This window comes from Suncus etruscus, chromosome 5 (assembly GCF_024139225.1).
Source record: "Suncus etruscus isolate mSunEtr1 chromosome 5, mSunEtr1.pri.cur, whole genome shotgun sequence".
In the NCBI taxonomy this organism is placed as follows: Eukaryota; Metazoa; Chordata; class Mammalia; order Eulipotyphla; family Soricidae; genus Suncus; species Suncus etruscus.
Window position 1 is genome coordinate 57,038,393 of NC_064852.1, and position 20,233 is coordinate 57,058,625.

At 36.3% G+C, this 20,233-nt stretch overlaps 1 protein-coding gene across 1 annotated transcript in view; it reads left to right on the forward strand.

Moving 5' to 3' along the window:
• Positions 1 to 20,233, forward strand: part of NCKAP5 (NCK associated protein 5) — a 564,957-nt gene that overhangs the window by 415,278 nt on the left and 129,446 nt on the right. Inside the window, exons 9-12 of the mRNA XM_049773574.1 lie at positions 1,723 to 1,911; positions 5,684 to 9,438; positions 10,155 to 10,332; positions 19,187 to 19,265. Coding sequence (XP_049629531.1) covers positions 1,723 to 1,911; positions 5,684 to 9,438; positions 10,155 to 10,332; positions 19,187 to 19,265 — 4,201 coding nt within the window. The remainder of the gene's footprint in view (positions 1 to 1,722; positions 1,912 to 5,683; positions 9,439 to 10,154; positions 10,333 to 19,186; positions 19,266 to 20,233) is intronic.

Genomic DNA, 20,233 nt, shown 5'->3' on the forward strand with positions numbered 1-20,233 from the left:
ATTGGTTTAAAAGCAAACTATGAATTCTACTTAAATAATTTGCATCCAACAACAAACAAGGTTATAAATAAATAAATATTGTCAAAAATAGCTGTATTATAAGTTGAAATTCTGCTTTTAATAATATTAAAAGCCACATTTCAGGGTCAGGGGAAAAAAGTTATTCGAGTGATAAGATTTCTGTTATTGGGGCTGGATAAATTAGCACAGTGGTAGGGGCATTTGCCTTGCAAGCAGCTGACCCAGGACTAACAGTGTTTCAAATCCTGGCATCTCATATGGTCCCCCATGACTGCCAGGAGTGATTTCTGAGAAGAAAGCCAGGAGTAAACCCTGGGCATTACCAGTGTGTCCCAAAACCCCCCCCAAAATTTCTGTTATTGCTTTCCATAGCCAAAATGAAGTATTGATAGGCTAGATTATTGATGCTGAAAATTGAGCAGTATTAAGCATTATGGTTATTGATTATACAATTATTGAATATTCTATCTGTACCTGGTATGATTTACCATATGTAAATAATCCTAGAATGATATTGTTTTTCTTTCTCAAACTGCTGTTTAGTCATCATCAGTTGGAGTTACATTTGAAGAACTATGATAAGTATACAGGAACTAAAGACACCCATAAATGTCAATGAATTGCAGGAGTAGGAAGTTTTGCCATTTTGCAAGTGACATAGAGACAGATGGTTCCATGTCAAAAAGGTTCTGAGACAAAGCATTGTAGAGATAGGAAACTGAAATGAGACAGTAATGGAAAGATTTCTCTCTGCTGGTATGAAATCTAAATTAATTTAGTCTGTTCAGTCTTTGGAGCTTCATCTTTTACCCTAGTAATGCAACTGCAGGATGTGCTGGTGCTCTTACCATGCCTTATATGCAAACATGGTAAAAACAATTCTATTTTAACTACTTGAATATTCAGTTTTGAACTCTATCTGTTTGATGTAAACATTTTTGCTATTGGACAGCTAACTGGTATGAGAAATTCTCATCCTGTTTTATTTTACAGCAGCAATGCATGATGTCTGAATATGATGTTCCAGTAATCATGACATTTACTTCCTGATATAAAATGATTCTATGAAAGCTATAAGGGATATAAAAATGATCCTTTTGCAATGCCTTACCTTCAGATAAAGACATTAACATCTATGAAAGTTAAACAAATTCTTTCTTTGTTCAAGAGCTATTTTGTGACAGTGTGAAGCCAGATATGCAGGTTCTTAGACTCCGGAACATTGCTCATGTTCGTGGTCCTGTCAGTCAAAACTGCTTTTCTCTCATTACTCTTTTATTGGATCAAAGTCATACTTTTAATTATGATCTAAATCTTTAGCTAACATCTATGACTAAAATAGAAAACAACCACTGTGCCAGTTCTGCCTATGATAGTAGCTTGTAATAATTGAGTACTGTTTAGGCAGTGTACTGTATTGCATGATTTACCTCTTTTTTGATCCTGGAAATGACCATATAAGTTAGAAAATATTTTTCCTTATTCCCCTTTAGAAAGGAAATAGAAGCTCTACAAGAAAACCATTTACCCCCAGGAAGTTAGAGGCAGAGCCAAGATTTGAAGCTAGCATCTGTCTAACTCTAAAGTCAACGCTTCTAATCACCAGCCTCCTTTATCTTCTTCCTCAATAAGAAACTAAGCTGGTATTTCTATCTTCTAAGTAAATCAAAGCCTTAACTCCAAACTGTCCTGTTTTTATAGGAATGCCAACTGAATGCAAAATTAGGAGCCCCTACTTTGAGATGTCATGGTTTAGGGATTGTTATCCCTAGTCATCTCTGTCCCCGAAATAGCTGCAGTAGCAGTGATCTGTCCCTTTCAAGTACCTGCAGTGAGTACTCCAGTGGTTCCTCCAACACATGGCATGACAACAAGAGCCTCAGGAAATGGGTAAGGCCTACTTTAAGGTACTTTAGCTTCAAAGTGAACTAGAAAAGGTTCTCCTATTTGGAAATTCAAGGGTGGAATGGGAGAAAATAACCATATCTGACAATCTACATACATATTATGTACTAATACTATGAAGGGAGATGGAGATCTTTCCATCATATAGATATGATAAGATGGTATAAAAAGGTCAAATTACTAGTCAGACATCACATGGCAATTAAAGAGCATCAGGATGATTTGACCCAAACAAGCTGGACATCGTGGGAGGACTTGTAGAGAGAAAGATTGTTCCATTATATGCTTCAGAGGATTCACTAAGATTCTAGATTTATATAAAACTGTAACTTGTAGCCCTGGCCTAATGAAACTGAGCACACTTCAGGACAACTCAGACATTTCCAATTAGTTTTATAGACTTTCTCTATCACTATGATGCTCTGGGAGACTTGTTAATTCCAGACTTGCCAAACAATTCCAGACTGAGTGTCCCAGGAGAACTCAAAAAATGTTTTTCTCTCTAGTAATAGGGCAGAGTAGTATATTTCAAAATAAATAAACAAAAAAATTAGAAGCATCATTAGCTATATACAAGCTTGTTGCTCAAAGGGAACACATATTGATCTCTTTTATTCAACACTATAATCTGATAAGACACTAATGCATTGACTATAAATTAGAGAATCACATAAATTAAAGAGAGAAAATACTATAGTATATTAGATATACCCCAGCTTTAGTGAAGTAGTTCTATTCTTACTTATGTGCCAGGAATTTCTTTACTCCTGGTTTTTATTTTGTATCTATTTATTTGTTTGTTTTGGGGGCCACACCTGTTGTGCTCAGGGGTTACTCCTGGCTATGCTCTCAAAAATCACTCCTGGTTTGGGGGAACCATATGGGACCCTGAGGGATCAAACCACAGTCCATCCTAGGCTAACACTTCCAAGGCAGATGCCTTACCTCTAGTGCCACCGCTCCAGCCCCAACTCCTGGTTTTTAAGTAGCCCACACTTCCATCTACAAATTGGGTTCATACAAGAAGATTCTTCTGTGCTTTGAAAATAAATTTTTGTTTATGGTTGTAAAACAAGCATTTGGAATAACAGTTATTGCAATTCTTAACGATTGAAGTAGAACAGATTACATTAGAAAGAAAGAAACTATAAATTAGAATATTTAGAGCTACTTTTCCCATCCCTTTTTTTTAAATAAAGTTAATGATTTTGGAAGCATAAAAATGCATAAAACTCTATACAGCCATTCTATAGTGCTGAGAGTGTTGCACTTTGAGCAATAACCCAGAAAATGATTTCTAGCTAGTATTTAATATGTATTTCCTTGGTCTCAGATGTCTAATGCAAAGTATGGGTTCAGGTGCATTATCCAAATTGCTCCTTATAAGATAATGTTCATTTTGAATAATGACTATCAGGGACCTGGCTTTTAACAGGAAAGATGGTTAGGAATGTCCCTTCTCATTGAGATTATCATTGACTGCTATTTTCTCTCTCACACCTCTTTGTCTCCTCCCTTTCTCTCATTTTCTTTCTTTGGTGAAATACTTTCAATTATAATAATCTTTGTACCTCTTCCTTGAAAATTGAGACAAAGGGCCTTAAGATACTTCATCAGGACCCATCATCTATAGATTTAAGAGTGCTTTCTTACAATGGTAATGGAACTAGCGCACTTAGTCATATATTAAAGAGAAAAGGTTCTGCTGTATAAGAACCAGCAAACTTGACATTCAAAAGTTATTTAATTCAAGACTGAGATTTTAAAGTCAGGGATCTTACACTATTCCAGATGTAACCTCTTATCACCTCAGTATATGAAACAGATACACAATCATATACTTACTGATAGTAAATAATAAAGAAATTTATTTTGAAATAGTTTTTAAATTATGTGACTTCAGGGGCTCAAAATATTGTGTAGCACATAAGGTGTCAATCTTAGTAGCAGCCACTTTGGGTCAACAACACTATTCCCCAAAATAACTATCTTCCAGTATTTTCAGTGAGAGGAAAAATGCCCTACAGGAAATGCCAACATGTATATCTCTGGCACATATTTTGAGCTAACAGTATGCAGGGAGTCATGTTTCTATTTTTCCAAATTAAAAGAATGATTTGAACTTTTTCCAAATCAGTGAACATTTTAACCTCCTATAGAAAGCTGATAAATGTGGCTAATCTCTACAGAACAGAAAGCCTGAGCCCTCAAGGGTCCATTCTGTTGGTTCTGGAAAGTATGAAAGCCAAGTCAAATTTTGGAGATGCATAAAGAGGTAGTGTGCAAAGCTAGAACATAGCCTATGTGGATTGAACAAATCTGCCTTTTCAAGCCATTGAGAAGTATTTGGCCTATCTTCTTTTCTTTGTTGTGACCATGACTATCAGTATCATGGAAATACTTGGAAATCCAAGCTATGACAGCCTGTTCACAGTTGGTTTATAAGCTCTAGGCTGACTAATAGGATTGCTTCTGATTCTGGAAGGAATTTTTAATCAGGTAGAGATGGGGGAATGTGAGGCATCACCACATAGTATCTGTCAGTAGCAATTCTATTTTTCTAAAAAATAATTTGATTTTAAATGAAATAAAATGTTTATAGCCAAAGTAACTTTTATGAAAGCATCTTAGGCATAGTAACAAACAGAGATTCAAATAGAAATTTCGGCACTTCTCCCTGCTTTGCTTATGAGCACATGATTTCAGCACAGTTATTGTGAAGGGGTGTTATTAGTACAGAGGTACCAATGGAAGCTGTACTCTTAGTTAAGATTAGTACAGGATGCTCATCAAAAATTACCACATCCATTCAATAAAGTTCACCTCTAGCCTTATGATTATGATATTAATCCCACCAACAACAATTTCTTGAGTCCTTATTTGTGCTTAAAATTCTACGTGTTTTATTCCAGGGAGGGGAGTTGTGATAACATATACACTCATTAACTAATATAAAGAAAAACTAGATTCTTAGCATGTCTCCTAAAGTGAAGCATGGAGATTCAGTGCATTAGCTATGTAGCCAATGTGGCTGTGTTTAAATCCCTACAGGCAACTTAGTACCTGGGATATAGAATGAGCCCTGGAAACCAGACGGCAGACCTCTCCTTCAGCTTTTCCTTAAATTTGTTGTAACAATTTATTGTTTTTGCCAAATCTGTTTCCTTCCTACTAAATAGAACCAGCAATATTTATCTCATGAGATAGACCTAAAAATTAACCCCAACTCTGTTATTGAATTTGTACAATAGGTGTACATTCAACTACAATCCCTTCTCATAGCACCAAGAAAATATGATAGATGTATAGAATATAGTGTCTTTTCTATGCCATCTTTGACCACTTATCCAAAACTAACACTAGGATTTGCTGATTAGAGGAAACTGACCTTTCTAAGTTGTTAGGTGAAATATTGCTATGGTTTCTAACAGATTTGAGGTTCCCCTTTGAATTTTTAAGTGCTTATTTTGTACTTCTCACTTCTCTTACTTAATGTTATATGTGACTGAATATCCTCTCCTCTACTGAGCTACATGCTCCATGAGTGCAGAGTCCTCATCTTCTTAATTATATCCTGTGCTACTGAACACAGCTGTGTGGGTATATGCTGCCTTATTAATGAATTGATGCACTTCAATTAGTTTATATATACATTTGTAGGTAAATGCTTAGCCACTAGAACAAATTAAGTTCAGCAATGAACTTTTCCTTTTATATTTTATTCAACAAGCATTACTGAAATGTCTTTCTCTCCCAGAAAACTTCACACAACTGGGATAAAAGACTAAGTATAGACTCATCGCTCCCAAGCGGCTTCACCAGTCCTACAGATGAACTACCTCTAACCCGTATCAAGGAAAGCCACATTCTGGAAGGACTAAGAAAGCTACAGAGGCGAAAAGTGTTACTTGAACCCCCATCAGTTATAACGAAATGGGGCTATAAAGATTGCATGAACTCAAATGAAGGAATCTATTCTCCAGGTATCAAGAGTTGTAGCCTCCAAGAGCATTCAGCTCACCAATCAACAGACATGGAGAACCCCTGCCAGGAATCCCATAAAACATTTGTTTATGACACAGATTCCCATGATGATACAGAAGAGGATGTTTCTTCCTTAGCACTGCCCTCAAGTCAGACCTTCAGGCCTCATGCTTGTAAACTAACCCACAGTTTTTCTGACAGTCTTTTTGGCTGGGACCCAAAAGGAAAATATGTTTCAGAAGCTATGCCCTCTGTTTACCCAAGGGAAAGGGAAAAAAAACTGACCAGTTATGCCAGCAACTGTCCCTTGGATAAGAAGTTATGCCCAGTGGTTCAGGCAGCTCAGTTAGAGAGAGAACAGGGTCCACATAGTCACTGTTGTGTGGCTCTCAATCCTCAGCTTTCTGATACTGATGACAATGAAACTTTTGATGAATTGCATATAGGAAGCAGTGATGAGAAAAGCCCTTCAGAACTATCCTTGACTGCTGACACTGACAAGTCCACAGAAAACCTGGATACTCTCCTGGAACTCAGAAAATCTCAGTTTGGGTCTCCTGCTCAGGAGGAAACAGAAACGACCCTCCAATTTGATAGTAGGCCAAAAACATTTGGTTTTATTAAGCAACAAAGTGTTGTAAAAAGGACTTCTTCAGAGGAATGTATAACTGTAATATTTGATGCAGAAGATGGTGAACCCATTGAATTCAGCTCTCACCAGACTGGCATTTTAACTGTTACCAGAAATGAAATTTCTATCAATCAAGCCACCGTTGGACCTAAGTCAGAACACATTGAACATTTACCTCAGGGAATTGCTCATTCACAGCCAGAAGCTGCTACAAGAGACTACGCATTCTTAAAGAGAAATGAAGAGGAAAATGAGAAAAACATTCCAAAAAGTAATGTGGAGAAAGTCACTGCCATATCCACCAAGTCTTTCAGTCCCAGGACAATAGTACAAAATGCTCCACGACAAAAACTGAACAAACTAACACACAATGTGTCATGCCAGAATGATTCTAAGTCTTTGGTAGCCATGGGACTCTGTCAGAAGCAAAATCTGTCAAAAATACCTGCCAGAGGTAAGACTTCACCTCAGAAATCAAAACTAATGGAGTCTGAAGCTACTACTAGAATTCCCTCATCTATCCCTGTGACTCTTGAAAAATCAGTAGCTTTAATTCCTGGAAAGCTCTCACACAAAAAGATGGAGGGTTTGGCACCCTTCTTTGATTTAGGGTCAGATTCACACATTCCAAAGCACCCCACCCAACACCCTCATGGTTCTAAAATGTCCAGCAGAAGGGAGTGGTCCCAGTACTCCAAGAGTCAGATTCCAGCATCACAGATGTTGTCAAGGTCTCTCAATGAACCCAGTGAAAATGGAGAACCTCCCACAAGGGATAAACACTGTGGCCCAGGGCCAGAGGGAGGCCTGAAATCCTCTCCACCGCCTCTTCCCCCAGGAAGGTCAGTCTCCCTCCTCATCAGGCCCAGCTGTGACTATCTATCTCCACCTTCATCTGGGAAGCTTGAAGCTAGGATCCCTAATGAAACCATGAAAACTGGATTCAAATCACCCCTTCTGAAAGTATCTTCTCCTGTTATTTCTTCCAATCAGACCATGAAAGAAATTCAGGTAAAGAAGCCCTCCCTGGCCTTCAGAAAGCCTCTGTTTACTCATCCTCTGCCCTCTACAGAAACAGGGATTCAAACCAGGTGCTCTGCACATACCTCCACTGGCTCATTTGGTCTGAATACTGCAGCACCCTCAAAAGTTTCTCCTAGGAGAAGTGTCGCCAAAACCCCAACACAGTATATACCAGGGACCACACAGACAGACAATACAGGGTCACAGCTTCCCAAGAATTTCCCTTCAGCCCATGAACCACTAGGAACACCATCTTCCAAAAGCATGCCTCAAGGAAAAAAAGGTCAATTGAATGACAACACCTCCATGTCACCCACGCCTTCCTTCTCAGGGACAAATGAGTCTCCATCATTTCAGGGAAACTGTCCCTCCACATCAATATCCTCTAAAAGTCACAACACCCCACGGGGTAATCAAAGTACTCATGAGAAAGGGCTAAAAACTCGCCTTCCAGTTGGACTTAAAGTTCTCATGAAGTCTCCCCACTTGCTCAGGAAAAGTTCCACAGTACCAGGGAAACATGAAAAAGACAGTCTAAATGAAGCCTCTAAAAGTTCTGTAGTTGTGAGCAAGCTGAACACCAAGGACTCCATGAGGTTATCGAGCCCTGATGAAACAGGGCCTGAAAGAAATGGTTCTTCACTCAGTTTACAAACACAAGATGGTTTGCCTGACAGTCTTTCCCTAGAAACATCTATGCCAGAGACACCAATAAATAGCATCATGGGGGGTGATGAAAAAGATGTGATAGAAAATAGGTCAGTGAAAAGATCTCTTTCTTCTCACAAACCACACTTAAAACCAGCTTTAGGCATGAATGGAGCCAAAGCCCGAAGTCAGAGCTTCAGCACCCATTTAGGAGATAAACATCCTGCACCACCCATGGAAGGAGGGTCAGGCAAAGTCAGAACTCAGATTATTACTAACACTGCTGATAGAGGTAACTCTCTCACTCGGCAGAGCTCTTCCACAGAAGGCTCTCCCAGCAAGAACCCTGCAGCTTCTGTGTCTGACAGTCTCCCTATTGCTGGAAGGTCTCTGGGGCATCCTCCCTGCAGGCAAGGCTCCCTAGGGAGCACTACTATCTCCAGCAATCAGCAAGAGAGTCCAAGCAAGCTGCCACTGAGGATTGTTCCAAACTTGGAAGGATTCATCACCCCACCTAAAATAGAAGAGCTGCAAGCCTTCTCACTGAACAGAAGCCCCAATATGGCTGTTGCTGAGGGACCAGTGGGCAGCTACTGCAGATGTCCATCAACCACAGCAGACTGCCCACATGCTCTGCACGGTGTAGGAAAGACACAGCAGGCAGAAAATTTTGAAACAAGCAGAACCTCCAAGATAGAAAGTTCTGGAAGGTATCCAGATACTTCTACCACCAGGACTAGTGCTGTGAGCCCAGAAACCCCCCTTTCACCCACAATTGAAGAAAAGGTCATGTTGTGCATTCAGGAAAATGTGGAAAAAGGCCAAGTACAAACAAAGTCCACCTCTGTGGAAGCGAAGTCGAAGCCTGGGCCTTCTTTTGCCAGCTGGTTTGGTTTTCGCAGGAGTAGACTCCCAGCACTCAGTAGCAGGAAAATAGATGTCTCCAAAACCAAACTGGAGAAGAAAGATGCAAAAGGTTTGGGGTTTGGAAGCAAACAGTTAAAATCTGAGAGGAAAAAAAAGAAGTCTGAGCTACAGTGTGAGACAGACAATGAGCTTAACAGGGACAGTGAGTTGGCAAATAATCATGACAGTGGTTTCCAGTGCAAGAGTAAAATGAAAACACCACAAGACATTTACAACCAAATGACGTTTGAACCGAGAGACAGAAGCAGCCCTGTTGTGTGTTCAACAAAAGATACCTTTATAACAGAACTTTTGAACAGGTAACATTGGCAAGGGTTGTGGAAATATATAGCCCCCTCCCCACCTCACTAAGAGAGGTGTTTTCTTCCTACACATTAAATGCCAGTCATGTGCATCTTTCATACAAGCAGAAATGTATAATCACAGTCTTTTTATACGTTAGCCAGAATTTAAGCAATGAAATAAAAAGTTAGCAATAAAATGATAATTTAGTTCATGTTACTTTGTTAGCCAAACCAATGGTCTTTGAAATTAAAGAATGGTAAGTTTTATCAAGGTTGATAGAAATTCAACCTACACTTAGAACCATAAATGTAACCACATGGCATGAAATGGAAGAAAATTACAAATACATTTTAAAGTATGCCCATCTCATTGATTGTACCAAACAAATGTATACTTAGAAACCTCATAGAGGTAATTGCATTTCCTGCTGATCTCAAGCCAGAAATGTATTTAGCAATCATTCTTGGGTGGCTTTTATTTTGCTCCCTCCCTTAGTACAAGCAGTCCTAAAAATAAAAAAAAATAAATTGCTATATTATTAAATCTAAGTGGACACACTCCTGGAATATCAGATGAAGATTTGATTGGGACCAGTGAGAAACACTTGTCACTGAAAGGTTTAAAGACAAAGGGATGTAGGGGGTTACTTTAAACATTAAAGAATTGGGAAAAGTAGAATGATTGAAGAAGAGCAATGTAATTTATCAGACGAATCACTTTCTACCTGCAGAGTTGATAAGAAAGCAGCTCAACAGACAGAAAGTGGATCAAATAATGTTTCCTGCAGGAGTATGTTAAAGGGCAGCTCCCAGGGCTCCGCTCTCTCTGGCAGTGCTGTCAGCACTCAAGGAAGCTACAAGAAAAGCATCAAGACCAAAGCTGATATGGAAATCCCCAAAGACTCCATGGTAAGTGCTCCCCTATTCTGGTATCAAATGTGAAGTACTGATATGGGCTAGTTGGGGGTCTTTTTACCATTTGCTGATGAAAACGTGTGGGCAAATGATTATGGAGGCTGAGTAAAAAGTTAAAAAGAAAAAAATGACAAAATACTGGTAGCAGTAGTAGCAGAGACCGCAACAAATTTGCTACTGAGCATAGCTGGCTGTTCTTCCAACTCTTTTGAGAACCAGAATGTTATGTGTTATCTCAGTCCCGGAAGTGGTGTCATCCTCAGATTATATAGCCCACTGCTGAAATCTGTTTACTATGATTATTTCCAACAATGGTAAAAAAAATTAATGTGGTTATGAAAAATAAAATCGATAGGGAATTTAAAAGAATATTTATTATTTTATTATTGGGGCAGAGGACTGCCCTGGTATTGGGAAGAGCTAATTTCCGGTTCAGTGCTCAGAGATCACTCCTGACACTTCTAAGGGGATCACCATCAACTGGACCAGTATCAAACTGGGCTTAGAGAAACACGCAACACATATACTTTTAATATTTAAATAGAAGTAATTTGGGTCAAATTACTTAAACTAGTTAATGATTTAATGTAAGTATTTTACTTTTCTTTTAGAATGTTGTATGTAGCAGTTCAATTTGGAATTAGACATCCTATCATTTAAACTTTTTAATTTTGAAGCCCAAACCTCAGAACTCTTAGAACATAATAAAAGGACTTTTCTGTAAGATTTTTCCCAGGGTATTTTAATTTCAATTTTTTAAATCTTAAAATGACTTTTTATTGCACTAACTCTTACATTCATAATTGTTTTATGAATGTACATAAGACATAATTGTTTTAACGATGGCCATTGTTCCATTTTGTAACTATTACAGCACTTAAAGTTATCTTTACAAAAATTATCATCTCTATATTTTATATTTTAATAAAGGAGATTATAAAACATATTCCATGCTACTGAGTTTTAGGAAAAACTTGAAATATTAGCTAATTATAGTACATATATCAAGTGGAGTAGCACTTGATTTGAGAGAAAAAAAAGGAGAGATTTGAGAAATAATCCTAATTGGTATTATTAGTTGTTAGCTTAATGATTTACTGATGCTTAGGTTTCTTAATAGATTCACAGACCTACTTTAATTTGAGACAAAAAAAAACCCAATTTTCAAATAGGTCTTTCCACTGAAGATCTTTTGTTTAAACTCAAATATTATGTGGACTATGCTTTCTGCTCTGCAGAAATTTTTTTAACCTCCCAGTTTTGTTCTTAATGCCCATAGTTTCATCCCTTCCTTGAAAATGTGGATGCCTGCTGCATTATAAAACCACAAATGATAAGCATATGTAAGGCTGTCCTTGTAGTGTCACTGAAAGGAAAGAGAAGGAGTGTGTGAAGATGTGCAATATGCTGGAAATTCAATCCCACTGATCTAAAACTTTGATAGCCTTGCTGAGCCCCTTATCAGAGGCACTCAATTTAACTATGCCCCATTAAATATGGTCCTGACAGCTTAGGGTATATTATATCTTCACTGAACAGAAATACCAGAAAACAAAAAGACCCTCTCTTTAGTTGGTGCAATTTTATTTTTACTTCCTTATTATTTCCTACTGCTAAAATGTTGTATTTGTCCTGCTTTTCCTCTCTTCATCTGTAGTCTTTAATAGTGTTAAATATTTGGGTTTTATTTTATTTTTTTTGGTTCTTCCAGAATATCTGAAATAGTCTTCTTATTTTCTGTAATGTATAGTTTTTCTCACAAAATACATATACATAATATATATATATACATAATCATAGGAATATGTTAATTTTTCAGATCAACTGCAAAAGCACAAAAGTTATAGTGTGGAGTTTCCATACAGAGGGACATTATTGACCTTGATGGTTGACCAAATAATCAGTTATTTTTAGTGTAAATGCAGTGTTATTGGTTTATCAATGTACATTCTGCCCAAATTACTAATTTCAGAAAAGCATTACTATAGTCTCTTTTGGGACAAATACAAGAATAACCCTGAAAACTTATTTTTTATAGATTACCAGTGTATATAAGATTAGATAAAAAAATGAAATGTATTCCAATACCATGGAATATTATTAGGAATACCCATTAATCTTTAAAAATTCAGAGTTTAAGGGATTTTTCTCCTACTAAGTCACAAGGCAAATTTTCTATTTATTTTTATTCTGGCAAAGAATTTTCCTTATATTGTTTTATATGAAACAATAACTACATATCAAACTTGAAAAATGATCTTTTAAAATGCTTTATAAATTAAGACTTAAAATAATAGTTCTAAGGTATTTATACATTTTAATTTATTTATGGTGATTATAACTGTTGTTTTTATCATACATCTGACAAATCCAAATATGTAGCAAACAACCACTTAGTTCACTAGAATCTACATATCCATTTTCAGGATTACTAGATGCTGTCTAAAATATGTGCTTTGCTGAATTAAATAATTTTCTTTAATTAAAGACTTCTGAGCCCATATATGCCATTTTACAGAGCACTTAGCTCAACTGTGTAATTTAGACAAGGGTTATTTTGCTTTGTACTTTTATTTAAATTATATATATATATATATATATATCATTCTAAGAGAATGGAAGTAAAACTACATTGCATTTGTATTAAATAACAAATCAAAAATATAAATTAATCTTATTTACTGTATACCTCCTATATGTGATATAGTGATAAACCTTTCCTCCTTCTATGAAGCTAGAAAGTTCACTGGTGAGAAAACTCAAAGTTAAGGAGAGCTCCAGACTCCTATTAACTAAGACTGGACAAAATCAAAATCATTAACAAAATTAACAAGATCATATATCTTCATCAAGGAGTGGAAATAAATGGCCATTTTAATACCAAGGATATTTTACTTTAGATCATGAATATTCTCTTTACTCAGTGTCACATAATCTAAAGGAAAAAAATAACATATGTTAATAAAAAGCATTAAATTCTATTAAAGTCTATCCCATTAAATTGGTACTGTGCTGGTATAAAATGACATAAAATTATACAATCATTGTAATAACTGTCATAATCTTATCAAATTATGCAAAATGTTATAATTTCAGAATCCTAATTGAATAAATGTGCTCGAAATACTATGTTTATTCTAAGAAATATGTACATTCTTCTTTCTCCTGAATAGTTTTTCAAATGAAAAACTTTGGACACGTTATGCCTCCTGGGAGTTTCGCTTTCAAAATCAAGCCTCATTAAGCTCATTTCACTAAATTTTGGGAAAAAACTATTGATATGGGTACCAGAAAGCTAGAACAGTGGGTAAGACACTTTGCTTGAACATGGCCAACCTGTGATCTATTCTTGGCACTTCATATGTAGCAAGACTATACGATCACTCCAGCCCCTATGTTTTATAACTACACCTAATATTTGAAGGTCTCACTTTCTTTCATGGGGAACACTTTTCTCTATTTTTCTTCCTGTGTGCTTTATAAGTTCTTTTATAATGGTAGGAGTTAACAGATTTTAATGGGCACAGTGATGTTAATGGTTATCTGTTATACAATTTTATTCTTTATTATATTTATATATTATATATATTAATATATTATATATATTCTTATATATATTTAGGTCTTTATTATAACTGTATTATCCAATAGAAGGGCAAGAGTTAGAATTGAAGGATGCCCATTTGAAAGATGTCCCATATATTTATAAAATTAAATAGAAAACTACTCATTGCCTGAGAGTCACCTCTACTTCTTATGAAGTGGACATGGCCAACATTCATTTGTGTCTCTTGGTAGGGCAAAAACAGAAAATCTTACATTTTTAGCAATTCTTTGTCCCTGAGTCAAACTCTTTTCAGACTTTCTGGTTGTATGGCTACCCCTTTCATAGCATGATACAGTTCCACCGCTGCCCAGCTTTGGCAAATTCTTTATCTTGAGTGACAGCCCCTTAACTTTTAGAAGATTATTTTCACCTCACACCTACACCCTACCACTCTATGATGGAGAATAAAAAATTAATTTTAATTTAAGCCCATAAAAAATAATTAACAAGGAGAATCTGCTGCCAAAATTAATTATGCTCCTCATTTCCATTGGCAAATGGATTTTTTAATCACTTACCAATCTACACTGAAGTCAATTTATATAGATAATTAGAGCTGACAAGTGTGCCATTTTAAAACATTGCCAACTTTTCTATTCCTTTTGCTGATTCTTTATTCTATTCCCTTCAAATTTAAAATTTATTCTCAAGACTCAGTTGCTCATTAGCCCAGGATTACTGAAAAAATGTGTGGTCTTGCCTACAAGCCTAGTTGTTTGGATAGATCCTCAGATGCCACGTTTTCACTTACATAAGGCATAGCATAGAAAGGCTCTGATAAGTAGCTTACAGGTAAGACTGTAAAATGGCTTTATTTTCTTTCTTAAATACAGTATGTACAGAAAAATTGTATTGAAGTTCCACAAAGGAGGCCACAGAGACAGTACAAGAAGCTGGGGGTCAAACTCAGTTAATATCTCTGACACCACATATAGTCCCCTGAGCACTGCCAGGGTCCTTCCAGAGTACTGAGCCATTAGCTGGGCATGCCCTCTCTTCCAAAATGATAAACCAGGAAAGGGGAAGAAATAGATAGTTTTAGATACAAATGCACTCAAATATTTTGTTGCTCTTTATATATAAACTTGAGTTTTTTGTGAATACTTGGAATAACATCTACCTAACTGCTATCAAGGCAATTTAGAAGTTTGGGGGACATCTTGCAAGAATGATTTTAACTATTGGTGCATAGAGAGAAATTAAATCACTGCAATTAATTGAATTCGGAAAAGACTGAAATCCTGGGTAACCTTAACCAAAATGCTAAACCTCTTTGAGCCTCTTTCTCTCTATTTATAAGATGAGAATCTTCTCATTAATGAATTTTTTAGTTTAGAATTCCATGGGCTAATAGAAACTGTGATTCACCCAAATTCCAACAGATTATCAGGGCACTTCTCCAGTTAAATATGGCTAATTTTAGAAAAAAAGTAAAAGAAATACTATTTTTATAAACCAGTTCTTGAATATAACGGCAGTGCTAAAAATATAGGCAAGATATAAATGGGCATTATTAATGGTTAGAACCTGCCACAAATAGTAGGGGTGTGAGAAGGGACCACTTCTCTGAAAATATTTGGAAATGAGCACTCTGAACAAGAACTGGATGCTGAACGGAAGTAAAGTGATATAAGTAACAGTATTTCAAACCACAGTGTCTAAAGGACTATAAAGAGTGAGAAAGAGAGGAGGAAAAATGTCAGTGATAGAGGATGGCAGGAGGAGGCTGAGAGGGAAAATGTAAACATTGGTGGCAGGAAATGTGCAATTGTAAAGAAGGATATTACCAAAAGAACAAATATAGATTGAAAATTGTTTTCTTCGATATTTCTGTAAATGTGATTAAATGGTTCCTATTGGATTCCTAAATAAATCAAGGCATTTGAAATTAATGAAGCAAGAAATCAAGACTCTTCTTGTGATAGACTTGTCATTACTAGATCATTGAGCTAAGGGAATCTTCAAAGGTAATAATAAGAGGTTAGGGAAGAAGAGATAATACAGGAATTTTACGTTCAGTTGGAGTGGTCATGACCCTGCTTTGACTTTTGACACTACATACATCTCCTTAAGCACTATTAGAGGTCACTCCTGAGCCCATAGCTAGGAATTTTCCCTAAGTACTATCCAGTAATCTTACAACCCCCACCCATCTTTTTCAAAAGTAAAATTGTTACTAAGAGTTGTTAGTGCTCAGAGCATCTTCTCTACTATACATAGATGTGCATCTCTGGTGATTGAGCTTGTTGATGACGCCTTTCCCATATTTCCTAATTTTATTATGCTGGAAATGCTCACAAATTCAGGGAGAGAAAGAGAAAGAGAGAGAGAAAGAGAGAGAGAGAGAGAAAGAGAGAGAGGAGAGAAGAGAGCTGATGAGGAATATCAACCATTAATCATTATCTCTGTGTAGTCTTTTTTAAAAAATTATTATAGTACATGTGATGTATTTACAATAGTATTTAATTCCGTGTTCTTGTTGTACACAATTACCTCATCTCACAATGAGTACAACTCTCCCCTGTAATTCCCAGTCCCTGTATCATTTCTCATTTACCTACTTCCTGCTAATCTAGTGTGACAATTTGTACTTTAATACCCGGGATATTTCATCAGTAAAAGAAGTCCATATTTTGTTTCTGTAAACACCACAAATGAGTGAGATCATCCAGGGCCTGTCCTTCTCCTTCTAGCTGATTTTACTCACAAAAACAATGATCAGAAAGGATATATGCATACCCTATAAAGTACCATAGCCATATTATGGAAACAATACAATTATCAGTGGTAGGTAAATGAAAAAAGAAATTTTGGTAGTATACGTGTATAATGGAATGCTATGCAGCCACAAGAAAAAATAAAACCATGAAGTTAGTTGCAAACTGGATGGCCTGATATATTCATTCCTTATTACTCTATCTGAAGATTCAGGAAGCTATATACATATTCCTTTGAACTAGCTCTCCTCTGGATATCAGCATCTACAGATTAAATACCAACTATATGCTAATTTAGGATTGCAGTCATAAAATATAAATTTGTCTTATTCCATAATACATGAAAAAGGAGAATAAGGGGCCGGGAAGTGGTGCTAGAGGTAAGGTGTCTGCCTTGCAAGCGCTAGCCAATGAAGGACCGTGGTTGGATCCCCGGGCGTCCCATATGGCCCCCCAAGCCAGGGGCGATTTCTAAGTGCATAGCCAGGAGTAACCCCTGAGCATCAAACGGGTGTAGCCCAAAAACCAAAAAAAAAAAAAAAAAAAAAGAACCAAAAAGAAAAAAAAAAACGAAAGAAAAAGGAGAATAAAATGGAAAGTTAAATATCAACCAAGGTCACTATGTGACCAAATATTTTTCTACGCTATGAGTGTATTGTTTTATAATAAGGGGTTCTTGGCATTAAACTCAAGCTCCAGAGCAAATCTGCTGGCAGCCTCTAGTATGTGTACCTCAACAGATACCCATTGCATTCATTGCACAGTTCACGTTATCATCATTGGCTGCCCAGGCAACTGAGTGAGATGTGTTTTAAAAGAGCTATTTAGAGTAGTTCTGCCAAAGACCACAAGCTGTTTTGATTTCGAGGCCAATTCATACCAGCATAATGAAATGAAATTGAAAAATTAACAAAATTCTCCCAAATGAACACAAATTTTAATTCAGGTCTGCTCTGTTTGAATCTTGGTTCTGCCTTTTATATGATTACTTACATATCTCACGAGTCTGTATCTCTAAAATGGAGCATTCTAAGAATAGTGCCTACCTCCATGTATTTTATTGTGAAGATTAAGAGATATTATATTAAAAAATGAAACTAATGAAAATTTATCTTCTCACCCAGAAAGCCTATGACTGACCTATTCTTAGAACATAAACAGAATGCCAAAATTACAAATAAAAAAAAGGAGATCACACGTGAGATGTACTTAAAAATCCTTTGCAAAGAAGTATTTAAGTTTATTGATGGTAGTATTATTTATTCTATTTTAAATACTATGACTACCAGATTGGGAAGAATGAAATCTGAGATTTAACTACTTGTTGCCATTAACTGTCTTGAGAAAATATTTTTTTCAGAATCTGAATTTGTAGGGGTTATAAGAATATTATAGAGGGTAGGGTGATTACCTTACATGCATCAAACAAGTTTATTCCTCAGCATCCCATGTAGTCTCCTAAGAACTGCTAGGATTGAAAACTGATTTCAAAAAATATTTTTGAAAAGAAAAGCAAAAGAAAACTGAGCTCAGAGTTAGGAGTAATACCTGAGCAGAGCCAGATGTGGCTCAAAAAAATAAAAATAAAAGAATGTTTATTTGTAGCATACTGTGTCTATTAGATTATTTTGTGAGTTCTATTAGCTACTTTATTTTTCAGTATTTGACTATACCAACTGAAGTATATATGGACATTTTGACCTAAAAATAATTCTAGATAAATCTGTCATTAGTCTTTTTTTTCTGAACACATATAAAAACCACCTTGTGTTTTAATTCTGAAAAGAGAAACAAGGTTATTTTCTTCTTAGATAGTTAGAATCAAGGCAATGATCAGATATACAACTGTTTTCCCTTGAAGTAAAATAATTTGTGAAGGGCTGGAGTGATAGCACAGCGATAGGGTGTTTGCCTTACACGTAGATTATCCTGGACAAACCCAGGTTATATCCCCTGCTTCCCATCTGGTCCCCCAGCCTGCCAGGAACGATTTCTGAGGGCAGAGTCAGAAGTAAACCCTGAGCGCTGCCAGGTGTGGCCCCAAAACAAAACAATTTGTAAAAATCACTTATCCAGAGGTATTATATTTTCCTATACTTTAATTTCTCCCAACAGCTCTATGTTTCTGATTTTAGTAAGTCCTAAAAATCAGATATAATATTGCTAAATTATTTGGAGGAATCTATCTAATAGTATTCAGGGTCTATTGCAAGCCCTATGCTTAGGAATGATCCCAGTAATATTCAGGACACTCTATGCAAAACTGTTTTACAAACCCAGGTCAGCCTCATACAGGGACATGCATCTTATCCCTATACAATCTCTCATTCTATGTCAAATTTTTATGTAAGGCTAAGTGCTAATTAAGTTCATGCTTTCATTTTATTTTTGAAAATATGCTCCTGTTATTAAAATATGTTCAAACGATGGTGTAAAAGACAATGAAGAGAATGTGTACTTTTGCATACATGCTGTGTTTAATATATTTACTATGAAAGATTATAGCATAATCATATTGTTGCAGGTAAAAGAAGCAAAGGAAAACATTCAAGAGGATGAAGAAAACACAATTGCAGATTCCTCATTTCAGAGCCACATTATAGGTAAAATGCATGTCTGGGCACCTTTTTAACTGGCATATTTTCTATATGCTTCCCCTTTTCAGAAGCATTATCTTAGAGACCAAGTTCTGTGCCTTCCAGATACAGAACTATGTTTTAGTTGCTTGCTATTGTCTGTATCTTCATAGACATCAGAAGTTGTCATGTAAGAAGTAAGTCATAGCAACCCCTACAAAGAAATTGAGAAGAGTGCTTGTGTCAGCACAAAATGGAAATGATACAGAATGTAAATAAAATCTCTTGGGCAGATAAAGTTGACTGTTAATTGATCCACAGTCCATAATTAAGGAATCACCTTGCAGAATTTCTATTGTTTAGAAATATGGAATGATTGCCTTCTTATACTTCTTACATAACTTTTAATTGAATTACTGTGAGATACAGTTACAAAGTTATTCATGATTGAGTTTCAGTCATACAATGTCCAGCACCAGTGGCTTCACCAGTGCAGCACATTTTCCTCCACAGTGTCCCGTTTCCTTCCTACTCTCTTTCTTATCCTGTTCCTGCCTGCCTTTTTGGCAGACCTCTCTCTCCCCTATCTTTTCTTCTTTTTTACTCCTTCTCCTCCCCTATCTCTAGCAGAACTGCTAATCCACAGAAAGAGAGCTGAAGAGAAGTTCCAAGTTCTGTTTTCTGCCAAACTGATGGCAACAGATCCCAAACTCTGTATCCACAGTAAAATTCATAATGCATAATGAAGCTGAAATCCCAATTCTTCTTACTTCAGGCTTGGGACTTTTCCCAAACTTGCATCATCCTAAAGTCTAAAGACCTCCATGGTGGTATTTTGTTATTGGTCGTGGTTTTTCTTTTTCTAATTTCTTTTCTTTTGGGGGGCAGGCAGACCACACCCAATTGTCCTCAGGATTTACCTCTGGCAATACTCAAGAGACAATATGTAATGCCAGGATTTGAACCAAGTTGGCTGGTTACAGGAAAATTATCTT